Source organism: Molossus molossus, unplaced genomic scaffold (genome assembly GCF_014108415.1).
Source record: "Molossus molossus isolate mMolMol1 unplaced genomic scaffold, mMolMol1.p scaffold_m16_p_19, whole genome shotgun sequence".
Lineage (NCBI taxonomy): Eukaryota > Metazoa > Chordata > Mammalia > Chiroptera > Molossidae > Molossus > Molossus molossus.
In genome coordinates, this window is record NW_023425354.1 from 15,885,815 (window position 1) to 15,903,629 (window position 17,815).

Consider the following 17,815-nt stretch of genomic DNA (forward strand, 5'->3'; position numbering starts at 1 on the left):
TCTACGCATGTTCATTGCCCACAGTTGGGCTTCATAGAACCCTTTACGCATGCTCTAGCGCTGAACTTGAGGAGCCAGTCTAAGGCCTAGGCGCAGACGCACTGAGCCCAAGCAGCCAGTCATGGCGGCAGCGGCGGCTGTGTCTGCGGCGGGTCCGGGCCCATGAGGCGACGACGGAGGCGGGACGGCTTTTACCCAGCGCCGGACTTCCGAGACAGGGAGGCTGAGGACATGGCAGGAGTGTTTGACATAGACCTGGACCAGCCAGAGGACGCGGGCTCTGAGGATGAGCTGGAGGAGGGGGTGAGGCCCGGGGTCCCGGGGGGGCCGGAGGTGACAGGGCTGGGGCGGCGGCGCGGGCCCTGGAAGCCCGGCGCGTCCGAGAGCGCGGAGACCCAGGGGGTGCGTAGTCTCCAGGAGAAGCAGAAGCGCCGCGCGGCCCGAGACAGGGGAGCGGGCGGGGCGGGGCGGACCTGGCCCTAGGTGTGAGGCCGCTGCGGGGCTCGCAGGTGCTGGTTGCGTCCCTAGCTCCAGATCAGCGCAGCCCGGAGCAGTCTATGGGGGGAACGAGAAAGGGCGCGTGGTCGATTCCTCTAGCTGTTGGACTCAAGTGTGGCGGGGCGCGAGTGGTGTAGCGTGTGTTGGGAGGGAGGGGGACTGCGCTTGCTGGGTGTCCCCTTAAGTGCAGGTGAAGTGCGGAAGGGTTTCCCTTCGAGTGTAAAATTTCAAGTATTAAATCTTCAGACCTCCCACAACCACTTCTCTTCTCGGCCTGTCGCTTCTCTCCTAGGAAGCGCTCAGCTGTTAGAAGTGACAGCTGAAAACTTCTGTCGGGAGTAGCGCTGCCGCTGCTGTTACAGACACCAGGAGTTTTATTTCGGGAGCAAGGGGGCTCTGCTGCATCTTCCAGGGTTTGTTTGTTTGCTTTTTTTTTAAAACCCCTTCCGTGTGACTTTTTTTTTTTTAAAGCAGTTATAACAACACACGGCATTTATAACCTACTTTTCCCCCAGTTGAAGATGTCTACATTTTTTCAAAATACTTTATGTAATTTTGGGGTGGAAAAAAAACCAGTGTTGACAGCTGTGATTTGGCTTGCCAAAAATAAATAGCTTGAACTGAGACTTGTGAATGGTGTTGTGAGGGCTTTCCTTGCTGTAATCTAGGTGTTAAATTTAGAATTCCTAATGCATAATTTGGTTTTTTACCTTTGCTGTCTTAATAGTTTGTTACTGTTTGTAGAATATCACTCTTTTTTCAAGGTAAATTTATTGAAAAATCATAACTTATACCTTAAGTTCAAAAATGGTGTTGTCATACTAAATCACTGATTCTGGGCAAATTCTTATGGTAATTTAGAATTACATTGTCTAGATGAGTACATGTCATATGTTTGCTCTAAGTACATAAGGGGTTTCCCTTTCTTTCCCTCACCCAATTTTTCCCCTCTGGCAAGTTGTGCCCTGCTTGTTGACAGAAGATTTAGAATGCTATATATAAAGAACTTTGAAACTTTAAGAAACTAAGTAGGCTAAAATTAAACTGTTCTTTTCATGATCAAATGAGTCTAAATCAAAATCACACTGTTTGGAAGGTGGATATAGAGATGTGTATTTTTTAATATGTTTGCATATGTAATTCCAGTTAGCCTCTTAATGAACTATGTAATATACTAAATACAACTTGGAACAAAATGGGATTGCTTTCATTGCATATAGCATACTCTTGTCAGTTATGTTGGTAGTGGCTTTGGAGTAGGGCAGGGAAGAAAACGTGATAGGAGAGGTGCTTTATAAAGTCTTCATTAGGCCCAGCAGGTGTGGCTCAGTGGTTGATCGATGGCCCATGCACCAAGAGGTCCCCGGTTTGGTTCCAGGTCAGGGCACATGCCCACGTTGTGGGCCCAGACCCCAGTGGGAGGCAGCCAGTCTATGTTCTCTCTCATGGATGTTTCTATCTCTCTCTCCCTCTCCCTTCCTCTCTCTCTAAAATTAATAAAGAAAATAAATAAAATTATTAGTTGAACTGATAGAATTTCCAGGCCAAAGGACTTGGCAGTAAAATACTGTATTAAAATACCTGTTATGAACTGGAACCTCACTGGGTTTTGGCCAGTCCTGGACATTTGTTGGGTACAAGCAAATAGGATTTTGAGAGTGGGGAAGAGGATGCCGGAGAAATTGGTAGAAATAGGAAAGAGAAAGAAATGTACCCAGTATCGTGGGGAGAGAAACTTTGGGGAAAGAGCAAAGGTAATTAGAGATTTTGAGGAAGAGCTTTTAGCAAAATATATCTTACTTAGCAATGCTTTTGGAGTTGAAAATGTTTCTCTTGAGTGTGTCATTCTAAGAGGTGCCTCAGGGTGGAATAACAAAAACAGTTGGAGTGGGACTGAGTTGGCCACCCAAGGAGATTCCGTGATATCCAGGTTTTTCTAAAATAAAATTTAAATTTTCTGAAAAATGAGAGAAGTTTAGATTTTTAGAAAATCAGGCTATTGTGAATTTATAATAACATAATTAATAGTCTGGCTATTTGTGAACTTATAATCTTTAGTACACAAAATTTTTAAACATTGGTGCATATCAAAGTAGCCTCACTTCATTTTTTTTTTAATCCTCACTTGAGGACATTTTTCCATTTTTTTGTTCAGATAGAGTGGGAGGGAGAGAGAGGAAGAGAGAGAGAGAAACATCGACGTGAAAGAAACACATTGAGTGGCTGCCACCCACACAACCCAACCAGGGCCAGGGACAAACTGCAACTGAGGTACGCGCCCTTAGTGGGAACCAAACCCGGGTTTCCCTGGACTGCAGGCCTACATTCTAACCGCTGAGCCAAGCAGGCCAGGACATCTTTTTTTTTAAATCCTCACCCAAGGATATTTTTCCATTTATCTTCAGATAGAGTGGGAGGAAGGAAAAGAGGGAGGGAGGGAGGGAGGGAGAGAGAGATAAAGAGATAGAGAAAGAGAAAGAGAAACATTAATGTGAGAGACACACATCGATTAATTGCCTCCCACACAACCCTGACCAGGGCCAGGGACTGAACCGAAAACTAGGTACGTGCCCTTGACCGGAATCAAACCCAAGACTCTTTGGTCAGGGGCCTACACTCCAACCACTGAGCCAAACTGGCCAGGGCTCACTTCTTCATTTTATAGTAAGGAAACTGAGGCATAGACCAGAGAGATGATTGCTCAAGACCATGTAGATAACTAGTGGTAGTGTCTTCTGACTCAATTAAGCAAGCTTCACTGCACAGCTTCTTCATTGCATTTACTAGTCTTGTTCATAACATACCTCTTTGTGGTGTGTCAAAAGTGAATCCAAATCCTTCCAGCCATGCTCACTGACTGTGTGACCTAGAATAAATTGTTTAAGGTCTGTGGTTCTTTTTTTTCCGAGGATTGCATGAGATCAAGTATTTAAAGTACTATTTTTTTTTAATTAATTACTTTTTGTTACAGATGTTTCTCCTTTTTCCCCCACTGACACCTTCCTCCCGATCCCCCACACCTGCCCCATCCCCAGCATTGTTGTTTATGGCCATGGTTATACATACATGCGTATAAGTTCTGTGGTTTATCTCTTCCCTCCCCTGCCTCTAAAGTACTCTTAAAACATGTTGGCATATTAAGCAGTTAGCTAATTCATAGAAATAGAGCTTGTCATTGTTTCATATGCCAAGGACCCAATTATTCGAGTTTACCCTCATCTATGCCTAGAGAATTAATAATAAATGCAATTATACTAGAGGCTGCATTTTTAGGGCTGTAGTATCTTTTTATTTTATTTTTTAAAATTAAATCATTGGTCCTATCTAGAGATATATTTTTAGGTATGTTACACTGAATGACTCTGTATCAGTAAATATATGTATTCTTCAGTGAGTAAAAGATGAGAATGATTTAATACATTTATAGGTAAAGTTGAATGTCTGCTATCTAACTAAAATAAAGACCCTGATTGAATACCTCAGAGGACTATTATAAAACCAGTGGATAAGTGGTTTTTTTTGGGGGGAAGGGTAGGGTTTTGTTTTGTTTTGTTTTGTTTTGTTTTGCTGGTGATAGTATAATTTGGGGACAGTGAGTTGAAAACTAAGGGAAAATTTTCCTCTAGAGATTTTCATTGGATTATGAAAATGTTGGAAACCTCTGCTTTCTGTGGAGACACAAAGTTAAAAGAGTAATAGAAAATGATAGTGCAATATTTAAAATCCTCAATTTTTACTCTACTAATTCAAAATTTGAATTCGTCACAGAGCTTATTGCATGAGTTTCAGATTGGGATATCAGATTTTTTATTGAGCAAAATGTTGAAAAATTTTTAGTGCTTTGAAAAACAATGTATGCATTCAAATATTCATGATTGTGAAAAATTATAGGAAAAAAAAGCTCATTACCAATGCTTATTTAATCTTGCATTGTAGTAGATGCTTTACCATAAAGAATTTAAAAAAATTTTTTTTTTTAATCCTCACCCGAGGACATTTTTCCATTTTCTGTTCAGGTAGAGTGGGAGGGAGAGAGAGGAACAGAGAGAGAGAGAGAGAAACATCGACGTGAAAGGAACACATCGAGTGGCTGCCACCCGCACAACCGACCGGGGACAAACTGCAACCGAGGTACGCACCCTTAGCGGGAACCGAATCCAGGTCTCTCAGGACCGCAGGCCGACGCTCTAACCGCTGAGCCAAACCGGCCAGGGCAATTTTTTAAATTTTTAATTGAATTTATTGGGGTGACATTGGTCAGTAAAACCATGCAGGTTTCAAGTGCACAATCCTGTAACACATTATCTGCACACTATCGTGTGCTCACCACCCGAAGTCAAGTCTCTGCCACCATTTATCCTCCCTTTGCCTCCCCCCCCCCATTTCCCTCGAAATTACCATTCTGTTGTCTGTGTCTTTTTTTTGTTGTTGGGTTGTTATTTTTTGCTTAATCCCTTCACCTTTTTCATCCAGCCTCCCAATCCTCTTCCCCTCTAACAACTGTCAGTCTGTTCTCTGTATCTGAGTCTGTTCTATTTTGTTAGTTTGTTTTGTTCATTAGAGTCCACATATAAGTGAAATCATATGGTATTTGTCTTTCTCTGACTGGTTTATTTTAGCATACTCTCCCATCCACGCTGTCGCAAAAAGTAAGAATTTCTTTTTTTAGCCCAGTAGTATTCCATTGTATATATGTACCACAGCCTTTTTTTTTTTTTAATCTTTATTGTTGGATGTAAAATGTATTACAGATGTTCCACATTTTTCCCCCATTGACCCCCTCCTCCCCACTCCCGGCCCCCTCCTGCCTTTTCCCACACTATTGTCTGTATCCATTGGTTATGCATAAAAGTTATTTGGTTTATTTCTTCCCACCCCCCCAACCCCTTTCCCTTTGAGGTTTGTCAGTCTAGCAATGAATTTGTACTTCTTAATCTCTTCACCTTTTTCACCCATTCCCCCAAACCCCCTCCCAACTGGCAACCAACAAAATGTTCTCTGTATCTATGAGAATGTTTCTGTTCTACCTGTTCATTTTGTTTGTAGATTTCATTGTTGATAGATATGTATTCATTGCCATTTTGTTTGTTCATATTTTTTATCTTTTTCTTCAAAAAGACCCTTCATCATTTCATATAATAACGGTTTGGTGGTGATGAACTCCTTTAATGTTTTCTTGTCTGGGAAAGTTTTTATATGGCCATCGATTCTAAGTGATAGCTTTGCAGGATAGAGTAATCTTGGTTGTAGGTTCTTGTTTTTCATCACTCTGAATATTTCTTGCCACTCCCTTCTGGCCTGCAAAGTTTCTTTTGAGAAATCAGCTGACAGCCTTATGGGAACTCCTTGTAGGTAATTATCTGCCTTTCTCTTGCTGCTTTTAAGATTCTCTCTTTGTCTTGAACCTTTTGCATTTTGATGATGATGTGTCTTGGTGTGGGCCTCTTGGGGTTCATCTTGTTTGGGACTCTTTGTGCTTCCTGGACTTGTATGTCTGTTTCCTTCACCAAGTTAGGGAAGTTTTCTGCCATTATTGTTTCAAAGAGGTTTTCGATTTCTTGTTCCCTCTCTTCTCCTTCTGGCACCCCCAAGATGCGAATGTTGGCGCGCTTGAAGTTGTCCCAGAGGCTCCTTACACTATCCTCATTTTTTTGGATTCTTTTCTCTTTTTGCTGTTCTGATTGGGCATTTTTTGCTTCCTTATATTCCAAATCGATGGTTTGCTTCTTGGATTTACATACTCTATTATTGAAGCTGTGTAAATTATTGTTTATTTCAGTTAATGACTCCTTCAATTCTAACTGTGCATCCATGATTTCTAACTGGTCCTTTTTTATGCTCTTGAGGCCCTCCCTAAGTTCACTGAGGTTCTCACTAAGTTCACTGAGCATCCTTATAAGCAATATTTTGAACTCAGCATCTGTTAGGTTGCTTATCTCCATTTCGCTTAGTTCTTTTCTTGGGGTTTTGTTCTGTTCTTTCATTTGGGACCTGTTTCTTTGTCTCCTCATTTTGGCTGCCTCCCTCTGTTTGTTTCTGTGTATTACTTAATGAGAGGTATGGGGCTCGCTGAGACCAGATGCTGCTCGTTTGAAAGAATTTAGGAAAAACCTGAAGCAGGATCCAAGACAGGCCAATCCTATGGTTAAGCAAGTGGCAACAGCTTGGGTGGGCGTGAAAGTTGGGTGGGGCAGGGCCTCAGGGAGTCACCAGGGCGGGGCAACCAGTGTGAGCCAGGTTGCTGGAGTCCCAGATATGGCGGCTGTCTGCCGCCCCAGGGAAGGGCTCACCAAAGGAACAAAGGCCTCTGACAGCACGTTTGTCGCGGAGGAAGCCCCCTCTCCAGCCCTCGCTCCAGTGCCAAATAGCTCAGTTCTTCCCTGGATGTCTCTGGTGCCCCTCGAGCTGCCTCCCCTCCAAGCTTAGAGGGAGAGAGTCCGATAAGTTCGTGCGCGGGCCCTTTAAGGAACTGCCTGGGGCTCCAGCCACGTCAGCTTCCCTGAGCCTCAGTTCCTGCTGGTTTTTCCAGCCAGAAGTTATGGGGATTCTCTTCCTGGCACTGGAACCCTGAGTGGGGCACCTGGTGTGGGACGGGGACCCCTCAGTCCTCAGGAAGGACCTTCCCAGCGAGGTATCCTCCTGATTTTTATCCACCACACGTGGGTGTGGGACCAGCCCTTCGCGCCTCCGCCCCTCGCGCCTCCGCCCCTCCTACCAGTCTGGATGTGGCTGCTGCTTTAATTCTGTAGTTGTAGGACTTCCATTCAGCTTGATTTCAGGCGGTTTTGAATGATGGTTGTTCTGTAGTTTAGTTGTAACTTTGATGTGATTGTGGGAGGGCGCGATACTGCGTTTACCTACTCCGCCATCTTGACTGGAAGTTACCACAGCCTTTTTATACACTCATCTATTGATGGGCACTTGAGCTGCTTCCAAGTCTTGGCTATTGTAAATCACGCTGCAGTGAACATAAAGGTGCATATATCAGTCTCTTGAATTAGTGTTTCTGGTTTGTTTGGATATATTCCCAGAAGTGGAATATTGGGTCATAAGGCAGTTCCATTTTTAATTTTTTAATTGATTTTTTGAGAGAAAGGAAGGGAGAGAGAAAGACACATTGATGAGAGAAACATCCATTGGCTGCCTCCAGCTTGCCCCCTACTGGGCATTGAGCCCAAAACCTGGGCATGTGCCCTGACTGGGAATTGAACCTTCCACTTTTTGTGCAATGGAGCGACACTCAACCAACTGAGCCACGCTGGCTGGGCCCATTTTTAATTTTTTGAGGAAACTCCATACTGCTTTTCACAGTGGTTGCACCAATCTGAATTCCCACCAACAGTGCACAAGGGTTCCCTTTTTTCCACACCAGGTCCTCTTCTCTCCATATCCTCACCAAAACTGTTTTTTTTTGTTGATTTATTGATAATAGCCATTTTGACAGGCTGAGGTGATATCTAATTGTGGTTTTAATTTTTATTTCTGTGATGATTAGTGACCTCGAGCATCTTTTCATGTTTGTTGGCTATGTGTATGTCCTCTTTGGAGAAGTGTCTGTTTAGGTCCTTTGCCCATTTTTTTATTGTTTGTTTTCATGGTGTTGAGTTTTATAAGTTCTTTATAAATTTTGGAAATTAACCCCCTACCAGATGTGTTGTTGATGAATATGTTCTCTCATTCTGTGGGTTGTCTTTTCATTTTGTTGATAGTTTCCTTTGCTGTGCAAAAGCTTTTTAGATTGATGTAGTCCCATTTGTTTGTTTTCTTTTGTTTGCCTGAGGCGATATATCAGAAAAAAACATTGCTATGAGAAATGTCCAAGATTTTACTGCCTATGTTTCCTTCTAGGATTTACCATAAAGCATTTTAAAATTTATTCATTGATTTTAGAGACAGAGGAAAAGGGTGGTGGGGGAGAGAGAGACACACACACACACATCAGTTTGTTTTTTCACTTATGTATGTATCCATTGGTTGATTCTTGTATATGTCCTGACTGAGGATCAAACCTGCAACGTTGGCATAATGGGACAGTGCTCCAAGCAACTGAGGTACCTGGCCAGGTTGCCTTTTTTTTTTTTTTTTTAATATGTTTTTATTGATTTTTTTAGAGAGAGAAAGGAAGAGAGAGATAGAAACACTGATGAGAGAAACATTGATTGGCTGCCTCCTGCACGCTTCCCACAGGGGATCGAGCCTGCAACCTGGACATGTGCCCTGACCAGGAATTGAACCGGGACCTCTCAGTCCTTGGGCTGACACTCAGTCCACTGAGCCACACTGGCTGGGCAAGGGTGCGTTGTTTTTTTTTCAATCCTCACCTGAGGACATTTTTGCATTTATCTTCAGATAGAGCAGGAAGGAGAAAGGGAGGAAGAGAGAGAAACATCAATGTGAAAGAGACACATTGACTGGCCACCACCCACATGACCCCAACCGGGGCCAGGGACAAACTGCATCCAAGGTACATGCCCTTAGCAGGAACCGAACCTGGGTCTCTCTGGTCTGCAGGCCGACGCTCCAACCACTGAGCCAAACTGGCCAGGGCCTGGGTGCATTTTTATTTTTTTTATTTTTATTTTTTTGTGATATTTTGTTCAGATAGAGTGGGAGGGAGAGAGAGAGAGAGAAACATTGATGTGAAAGGGACACATCGAGTGGCTGCCACCGCACGACCCAACCAGGGCCGGGGACAAACTGCAATCAAGGTACATGCCCCTAGCGGGAACCGAAGCCGGGTCTCCCCGGACCGCAGGCCGATGCCCCAACCTCTGAGCCAAACCAGCCAGGGCCAGGGTGCATTTTTAAATAACTCAAGATTTGGGGTAAAATTTACCCGGTTTTCCCATTTTATCTGAGTTACTGAATCTTATTCTATAAAGAAATATCTGTGAACAGTCTAGCTAAATAAACAGCCTAGTAGATAAGTGATGTAAAGAATATCTGGATTGCCCTGGCCAGTTTGGCTCATTGGTTGGAGCATCGGCCTGCGGTCCAGAGAGACCCAGGTTCAGTTCCCACTAAGGGCATGTACCTCGGTTGCAGTTTGTCCCTGGCCCTGGTTGGTTGTGCGGGTGGCAGCCACTCGATGTGTCCCTTTCACATCGATGTTTCTCTCTCTCTCTCTTCCTCTCTCTCCCTCCCGCTCTATCTGAACAAAAAATGGAAAAGTATCCTTGGGTGAGGATAAAAAAAAAAAAAAAGAATATCTGGATTAAGAATATTTTACTGATTCTGTAATAATTTATTTAAAATTTTATAAACTGTGCTCTTTTTCTTTTCTATAAGGGAGACCTTTCTTTTTTATTTATTTTTCCTTTATTAATTTTTAGAGAGAGGGGAAGGGAGAGGGAGAAAGAGATAGAAACATTGATGAGAGAGAACATCGATTGGCTGCCTCTTGCATACCCCTCACTGGGGATTTGGCCCACAACCGGAGCAACCAATTGAACCACAACCTCTTGGTGCATGGGTCAGCGCTCAACCACTGAGCCACACCGGCTAGGCAACTGTGCGTTCTTTTTCATTGGGACTTGAAACATTAACTTGGATTTATGTGCAATTTTCATTTAAAACTTTGTAAATAGTGATTCTGGTTGGCTAGTTGAAATAGTGTATCATGCATAGTACTTTAGATGCTTATGATTCTACTTTGTCAATCATAGCTGCATACAAAAAAAGCATTGGTTGAGTCATAAAGCTCTTGCAGCAGGAGAAAAATCTGAATAAAGAGATGCTTGTGAAAGAGAGTTGTCAGTATGTATTATATAATGTTCATTTAACGTGAGACTTTTCTACAAGAAACTTTAAGTAGCAGAAAAGAATTATGCCTCAAATTCTTTTGCTCTAGAAGGTAACGGTAGAAAGTTATAAGCACAGATGCAAGTGGTAATACAGGCCTGGCCAGCTCCGGAAATGAAACATAGCCACAGGGCATATATTTCCAGGTGGCTTCAAAGTTATGGTTCAGTGTTAACTACTCTGTGGTCTTTAATTTAGTATTAAGTAAAACTAACATTAAAGAAAAAATATGTATAATATAATCAGTATTATTATAGCTAAGAGAAGTTAGTCTTTTGTCTTTAAAGTGTTGCCGTTATAGGTGATTATATGAAGCACCAGAGACAAGAAAAAAAAACTTCTAGCCATAACCACTCCTACTCCTCCTGTCCCCTCCCACCCCACCCCGAAACTATATCAAGTTGAAACTGCAAGAATAATTTTTTTCTTGGTACTGGCCCATCCATATACTTCTGTCTAATCATGAAATCTTGGGTGTCAGATGTTATCTTGACTTGTTCACACCATGAGCAAGTTACATGACTAAAAACTTGTGTTGTTTTGAAGCATTTCAGCATTAATTGTGTAAGAATACTATCAGTTTTCTTTGTGACTCTTGACTGTGTGTGTACTGGTACCTTCGAAGAGAGATGTGTTCACTTAAAGTTTTTTTGAATCACCCTAAAATTTTCAATAAAAACTTCTAATTTTATAGAGCCTATTTTCAATTAAGCAATATCCTTTTGTATAAATTGAAATAATTCAAAATCAGACTATATTCAAGAATACTCATTTTAAAGCTATATTTTTCATATTAATAGAACTGAATTTCTGCTGCCAAGTTGTTATCATTCTTACAATTCAGTGACTTTTCGTGTGTTTATAGAGTTGTACAACAATTTAGTTTTAGAACAATTCTGTCACCTTAAAAAGAAAAGAAACTTTGGGCCCATTTACAGTCACTCATCATTGCTACCCTTAGTGATAGGCAACCAATAATCTACTTTCCATTTCTAAAAATTTGCTTTTTCTGTACATTCCATGTAAACGCAATCATACAATAATATGTGGCCTTTTGTGTCTGGCTTTTTCACTTAACGTGTTTTTTGGTTGGAGGGCCAGTGCTCTCTAACTGCTGAGCCAAACTGGCCAGGGCCACTTAACATGTCTTATTAGTTTACCAATTGATATTCATTTGAGTCGTGTCCATTTTTTGGGCTATTGTGAATAATACTGCAGTGAATATTTGTGCCAAAGTTTTTGTGGAATATATATTTTCATTTCTCTTGAGTAGATACCTTGGGGTAGATTTGCTGGATCATATGGTAACTCTATGTTTAATTTTTGAAGAAACTGCCTGTTTTCCAGAGTGATTATATGATTTTACATACCCACAGCAGTGTATGACGGTTCCAGTTTATCTACATTTTTGCCATAGTTGATATTTTTCTGTCTTTTTTATTTTTAATCCTTACCCGAGGATATTTTTCTATTTATCTTCAGATGAAGTGGGAGGGAGGGGGAGAGAGAGACGGAGAAAGAGAAGCATCGATGTGAGAGAGACACATTGACTGGTTGCCTCTTGCATGACTCCAACCACAGCTGGGGACCACCTGCAACTGAGGTACGTGCCCTTGACTGGAGTCGAACCTGCAATTCTTTGGTCTGTGGACCAACGGTCTAACCGCTGAGCCAAACCGGCCAGGGCAGTATTTTTCTGTCTTTTTAATTAATGGATATGAGTTGGTATCTGGGTGTGGTTTTGGTTGGCATTTTTATAATGGCTAATGATGTTGAACATCTTTTTATTAGCAATTTGTATATCTTCTTTGGAGAAATATCTATTCAGATCTTAACCCATTTTTTTTTTAAATTAGGCTATCTGGTTTTTTATTGACTTGTAGAAGTACTCTATATATTCTTATTCAGTGGGTTTTCTTTCACTCCCCTCCCCCTTAAAATATGTTTTTATTGGTTTTAGACAGATAGGAAACGAGAGGGAGAGAGAGAAACACTAATGTGAGAAACACCCATCAGCTGCCTCCTGCATGCCCCCTACAGGAATCAAGCCCTGAAACCCTGGGCATGTACCCTGACCAGGAAATCGAACCAGTGACCTTGGTGCACAGGATAATGTTCAACCAGCTGAGCCACACCAGCCAGGGCTTCATTTTCTTGATAGTGTCTTTTGAAGTACAAGAGTTTAACACTTTGAGCAAGTCCAGTTTATTGACTTTTACTCTTTAATTGTTCATGCCTTTGGAGATGTGTCTTAAAGTAATCATTGTCTAGCCCGCCTGGTGTGGCTCAGTGTATTGAGCCTTGTCCCATGGCCTGAGAGGTCTCAGTTCAATTTCTGGTTGGGGCACATGCCTGATTTTTGGGCTTGATCCCCAGTCAGGGGCATGCAGGAGGCAGCGAATTGATGTTTCTCTCTCACATCAATGTTTCTGTCTCTCCCTTCCTCTCTGTCTAAAAATACAATAAAAACATATTTTTAAAAATCATTGTCTACCCAAAGGTCATGAAAATTTTCTCCCTCCTAAGTTTCTTCTAAGAATTTTACAGTTTTAACTCTTACATTTTAGGTCTATGATCTGTTTTGAGTTAATTTTTTGTGTATCATGTGAAGTAGGGGTCAAAAGTAATTTTGCTTGTGGATAGCCATTGTCCCAGCACCATTTATTTATTTTTATTATTTTTATCTTTCTTTTTTTTCTTTTTTTTTTTCATCTTTATTGTTGAATATATTACAGATGTTCCTCATTTTCCCCCTCCTCCCCACTCCCGCCCCCCTCCTGCCTTTCCCACTGTTGTCTGTGTCCATTGGTTATGCATATAAGTTCTTTGTTTTATTTCCTCCCACCCCCCAACCCCCTTCTCTTTGAGGTTTGTCAGTCTAGCAACCAATTTGTTGTTCTTAATCCCTTCACATTTTTCACCCATTCCACCCAACCCCCCTCCCATTTGGCAACCAACAAAATGTTCTCTGTATCTATGAGATTGTTTCTGTTCTGCCTGTTCATTTTGTTTGTAGATTCAATTGTCGATAGATACGTATTCATTGCCATTTTATTTGTTCATATTTTTTATCTTTTTCTTTAAAAAGACCCTTCATCATTTCATATAATAACAGTTTGGTGGTGATGAACTCCTTTAATGTTTTCTTGTCTGGGAAAGTTTTTATATGGCCATCGATTCTAAGTGATAGCTTTGCAGGATAGAGTAATCTTGGTTGTAGGTTCTTGTTTTTCATCACTCTGAATATTTCTTGCCACTCCCTTCTGGCCTGCAAAGTTTCTTTTGAGAAATCAGCTGACAGCCTTATGGGAACTCCTTGTAGGTAATTATCTGCTTTTCTCTCTCTGCTTTTAAGATTCTCTCTTTGAACCTTTTGCATTTTGATGATGATGTGTCTTGGTGTGGGCCTCTTGGGGTTCATCTTGTTTGGGACTCTTTGTGCTTCCTGGACTTGTATGTCTGTTTCCTTCACCAAGTTAGGGAAGTTTTCTGCCATTATTGTTTCAAAGAGGTTTTCGATTTCTTGTTCCCTCTCTTCTCCTTCTGGCACCCCCAAGATGCGAATGTTGGCGCGCTTGAAGTTGTCCCAGAGGCTCCTTACACTATCCTCATTTTTTTTGGATTCTTTTCTCTTTTTGCTGTTCTGATTGGGTGTTTTTTGCTTCCTTATATTCCAAATTGATGGTTTGCTTCTTGGCTTTACCTTCTCTACTATTGAATCTATGTAAATTATTCTTTATTTCAGTTAGTGCCTCCTTCATTTCTGACTGTGCATCCATCATTTCTGATTGGTCCTTTTTTTATGCTCTTGAGGCCCTCACTAAGTTCATTGAGCATCCTTATAAGCAGTATTTTGAACTCAGCATCTGTTAGGTTGCTTATCTCCATTTCGCTTAGTTCTTTTCCTGGCGATTTGTTCTGTTCTTTCATTTGGGACGTGTTCCTTTGTCTCCTCATTACGGCTGCCTCCCTGTGTTTGTTTCTATGTATTACTTAACGAGAGAGATGGGGCTATCTGAGACCAGATGCTGCTTGTTTGAAAGAATTTAGGAAAACCTGAAGAAGGATCCAAACCCTGAGGAAGGATCCAAGACAGGCCAATCCTATGGTTAAGCAACTGGCAACAGCTTGGGTGGGGCGGGGCCTCAGGGAATCACCAGGGCGGGGCTACCAGTGTGAGCCAGGTTGCTGGAGTCCCAGACGTGGCGGCTGTCTCCTGCCCTAGGGCAGGGCTCACCAAAGGAACAAAGGCCTCTGACAGCACATTTGTCCCGGAGAAAGCCCCCTCTCCAGCTCTCGCTCCAGTGCCAAACAACTCGGTTCTTCCCTGTATGTCTCTGACGCCCCTCGAGCTGCCTCCCCTCCAAGATTAGAGGGAGTGAGTCCGATAAGTCCGTGCACGGGCCCTTTAAAAGGAGCTGCCTGAGGCTCAGTTCCTGCTGGTTTTTCCAGCCAGAAGTTATGGGGACTTCTCTTCCTGGCACTGAAACCCTGAGCTGGGCGCCTGGTGTGTGACGGGGACCCCTCAGTCCTCGTGGGTGTGGGACCAGCCCGTCCGCCTCCGCCCCTCCTACCGGTCTCAATGTGGCTACTTCTTTAATTCCGTAGTTGTAGGATTTCCATTCAGCTTGATTTCAGGCGGTTTTGAATGATAGTTGTTCTGTAGTTGTAACTTTGATGTGGTTGTGGGAGGACACGATACTGCGTTTACCTCCAGCACCATTTATTGAAAGACTGTTTTTTTCTCCATTGAATTTTCTTGGCATTTCTGTGAAAAATGAATTGACCATAAATGTAGGGGTTTATTTCTGGGCTCTCAATTCTAGTTAATTGACCTGTATATCTGTGTTATGCCAGTACCACATCTCTTGATTGCTGCCACTTTGTGGTACATTTTGAAATCAGGAAGTGCCAGTCTTCCAATTTCGTTCCTTTTTCAAGATTTTTTAGGGTCCCTTGCTTTTTTTTGTATGAATTTTAGCAGCAGCTTCTCAGTTTCTGCAAGAAAAGAACCTGGGATTTTTATAAGATTGAATTGAATCTGTAGCCCAATTTGGGTAGTATTGCCATTTTAACAATATTAAGCCATCTGATCTATGAACATGGAATGTCTTTTGATTTATTTAAGTCTTCTTTAATTTCAGTAATATTTTATCGTCATCAAGTGTACAAGTCTTACACTTCTTTTGTTACATTTTAAGTATTTGATTCTTGTTGATGCTATTGTGAATGGAGTTATCTTTATTTTTGAATCGTTCATTGCCAGTGTACAATACATTACTTAAATTTTGCATTTGCTTATACTATCGTCAGAATAAATGTTTGGCCAGCATGACTCCTAACAATTTGAGAGTGTTGCCTAATTTACTTCAATTAGCCACATTGTACACTACAGTGTCTTGCACTGGTTGTAGTTACCTTAGGCTTAGTTGGGTTGTAATTACATAAGGTTTATAGAATTATCTTAGCCTCATGTTTGAGAATAGCACTTTGTATAAAACATTTAATTTGGTAACTCAGACTTAGAATTTACTACCTTCAGTTTCATTATATACAAAATACATGTAATATTTGAAGGAAAAGTTACCTGGTTTTATTTGTAGATCGTTGATGAGTAGCAGTTGTCATTTAAATTACGAAGTGAAGTCCTCAAGGTATTTTTTGTGTACCTTATTTTGTTTATCATCACATTTGCCATTAAAGTATAGAGAAATTTTAATCAGGATTATTTTATTTGTACTCCTTCAGAAATGGGGTAAAACTAAATATTTTTATTTTATGTGTATGAGATTATTAATCTTTAAAACTTTAACATATTTTTCAGGGTCAGTTAAATGAAAGCATGGACCATGGGGGAGTTGGACCATATGAACTGTAAGTTTATATGAAAATATTTTATTATGCTATCTTTCTTACAAGTAGGTTTATCAGCTCCAGGTCATAGCCATCATGTGATTCTAGCAAACTGTTCTTAAATATCTAGTCATATATATATAAACTTAGTTTTTTGAGATTGGCATCAGTATAGTAACATATCCAGGGTTTAAAGATCATGTATGGATTTTGAAAAAAAGATACCCATTCAGATTCAGAGTATAATGAATATGAATCTGAGTGGGTTAGGAATTTTTATTAGTTTAATATAGAGAACCACTTTTTCTTGCTGAAAAATCAAATTATTAGAAATGTCCCCAAAAGTCAAATGGTTCTTGTTTTGCTTGTAATAACACCATTCAAACCGAGATTTGTGGAATCTAAAGTCAATTTAGGCACACTCCATTAGGGGAGTATGGTGATTAATCTGCTCTGTATCCCAACCCTTGGGTTGAGAGGAGACTGAGGAGTTTTTAAATCATGTTCATAGCAGATAAGGAAAGATGTGTAAATATATCTTGTTAGCAAAAATTTATGTAGCATAAAGACTTGAACTAATTGGGTACTTTTAGAAAGCTCCCAGTTTTTCTGCTGAAGTTGCCAAATGAGGTTAGATATTAACTGATCTTATAGATGTTTTGAATGAACTAAAAATTTTAATAACTGGAAGACATTTTTCTTTTGTCAAATTAATAAACTTGTTCTAATTTATTCAATTTGTGGGTGCTTGATGCTTGTGAAAATAAATACCCACTAGCATATTATGTAAATAAGCAGAGAAGTAAGCAGTTTATCAAGCCACCCTAATCTTGACCTACCATGTCATTGAATCATTATGTTTACTTAGAACACAGATACTATCATGTACGTTTTCCCGTTTACTAAATTGGATTACATTTCTCCTGCTCCTCTTTTTAACAATATGATGAAAATAATTTAACTTTTTGCAAATGTAATTTTGGTTTTGCTTTTCTCCCCAGTGGCATGGAACATTGTGAGAAATTTGAAATCTCAGAAACTAGTGTGAACAGAGGGCCAGAAAAAATCAGACCAGAATGTTTTGAGCTACTTCGGGTACTTGGTAAAGGGGGTTATGGAAAGGTAGGAAGTATTTTTTAAATGAGAGCTGTTGTCTGTCTTGGGTAGATAATTGTATACCCTGGTTTCAGCAGTCCTCTTCAGTCTTCGTTTGCTAACTATTAGCAAAGGATATAATCACTTACCCTGAATTATTTGAGAGATGTACAGTAGTTTTCCTCTTCCTACCACCATACATGTAAAAGCCTGGCACGTAATTGACACTCAATCAGTATTTGTTGAATAAATAGAAACTGTACTAGGCAAAGTCTGTTATTAGATGATTCATTTCTTCCTTGGTTTTAAATGGTACCCTCTATAGGTATCCTGTTAAATAACACAAATCATTCCTTACTTTCAAGATGCCTTGTTACATTAATATCTATTATTGTTTTCTGTTCATCTGAATTGATTTTCTTTGAGTTGCAGTATCTAGAGCAAGAGTTCGGGAAGTTGAAGAATATAAGAGGGGAGAAGAAAAATGAATAGAACTTCTTAGTTCCATAGTTTTGCCCAAGGTTTTCTTTTAATCTTCACCCGAGGATACTCTTCCGTTGATTTTCAG

General features: G+C 40.8%; 1 protein-coding gene across 4 annotated transcripts in view; it reads left to right on the forward strand.

The window, feature by feature from the left end:
• Positions 1 to 98: 98 nt before the first annotated feature.
• Positions 99 to 17,815, forward strand: part of RPS6KB1 (ribosomal protein S6 kinase B1) — a 54,947-nt gene continuing 37,230 nt past the window's right edge. For 2 of the 4 annotated variants that reach the window (XR_004960335.1, XM_036268634.1), the window contains exons 1-3: positions 99 to 303; positions 16,124 to 16,173; positions 17,154 to 17,274. Coding sequence is in view for 2 of the 4 variants with exons in the window: in XM_036268634.1 (XP_036124527.1) it covers positions 163 to 303; positions 16,124 to 16,173; positions 17,154 to 17,274 (312 nt within the window). In the remaining 2 variants the exon portion in view is untranslated. The remainder of the gene's footprint in view (positions 304 to 16,123; positions 16,174 to 17,153; positions 17,275 to 17,815) is intronic. The other 2 variants (XR_004960334.1, XM_036268635.1) reach the window with 1 other exon arrangement.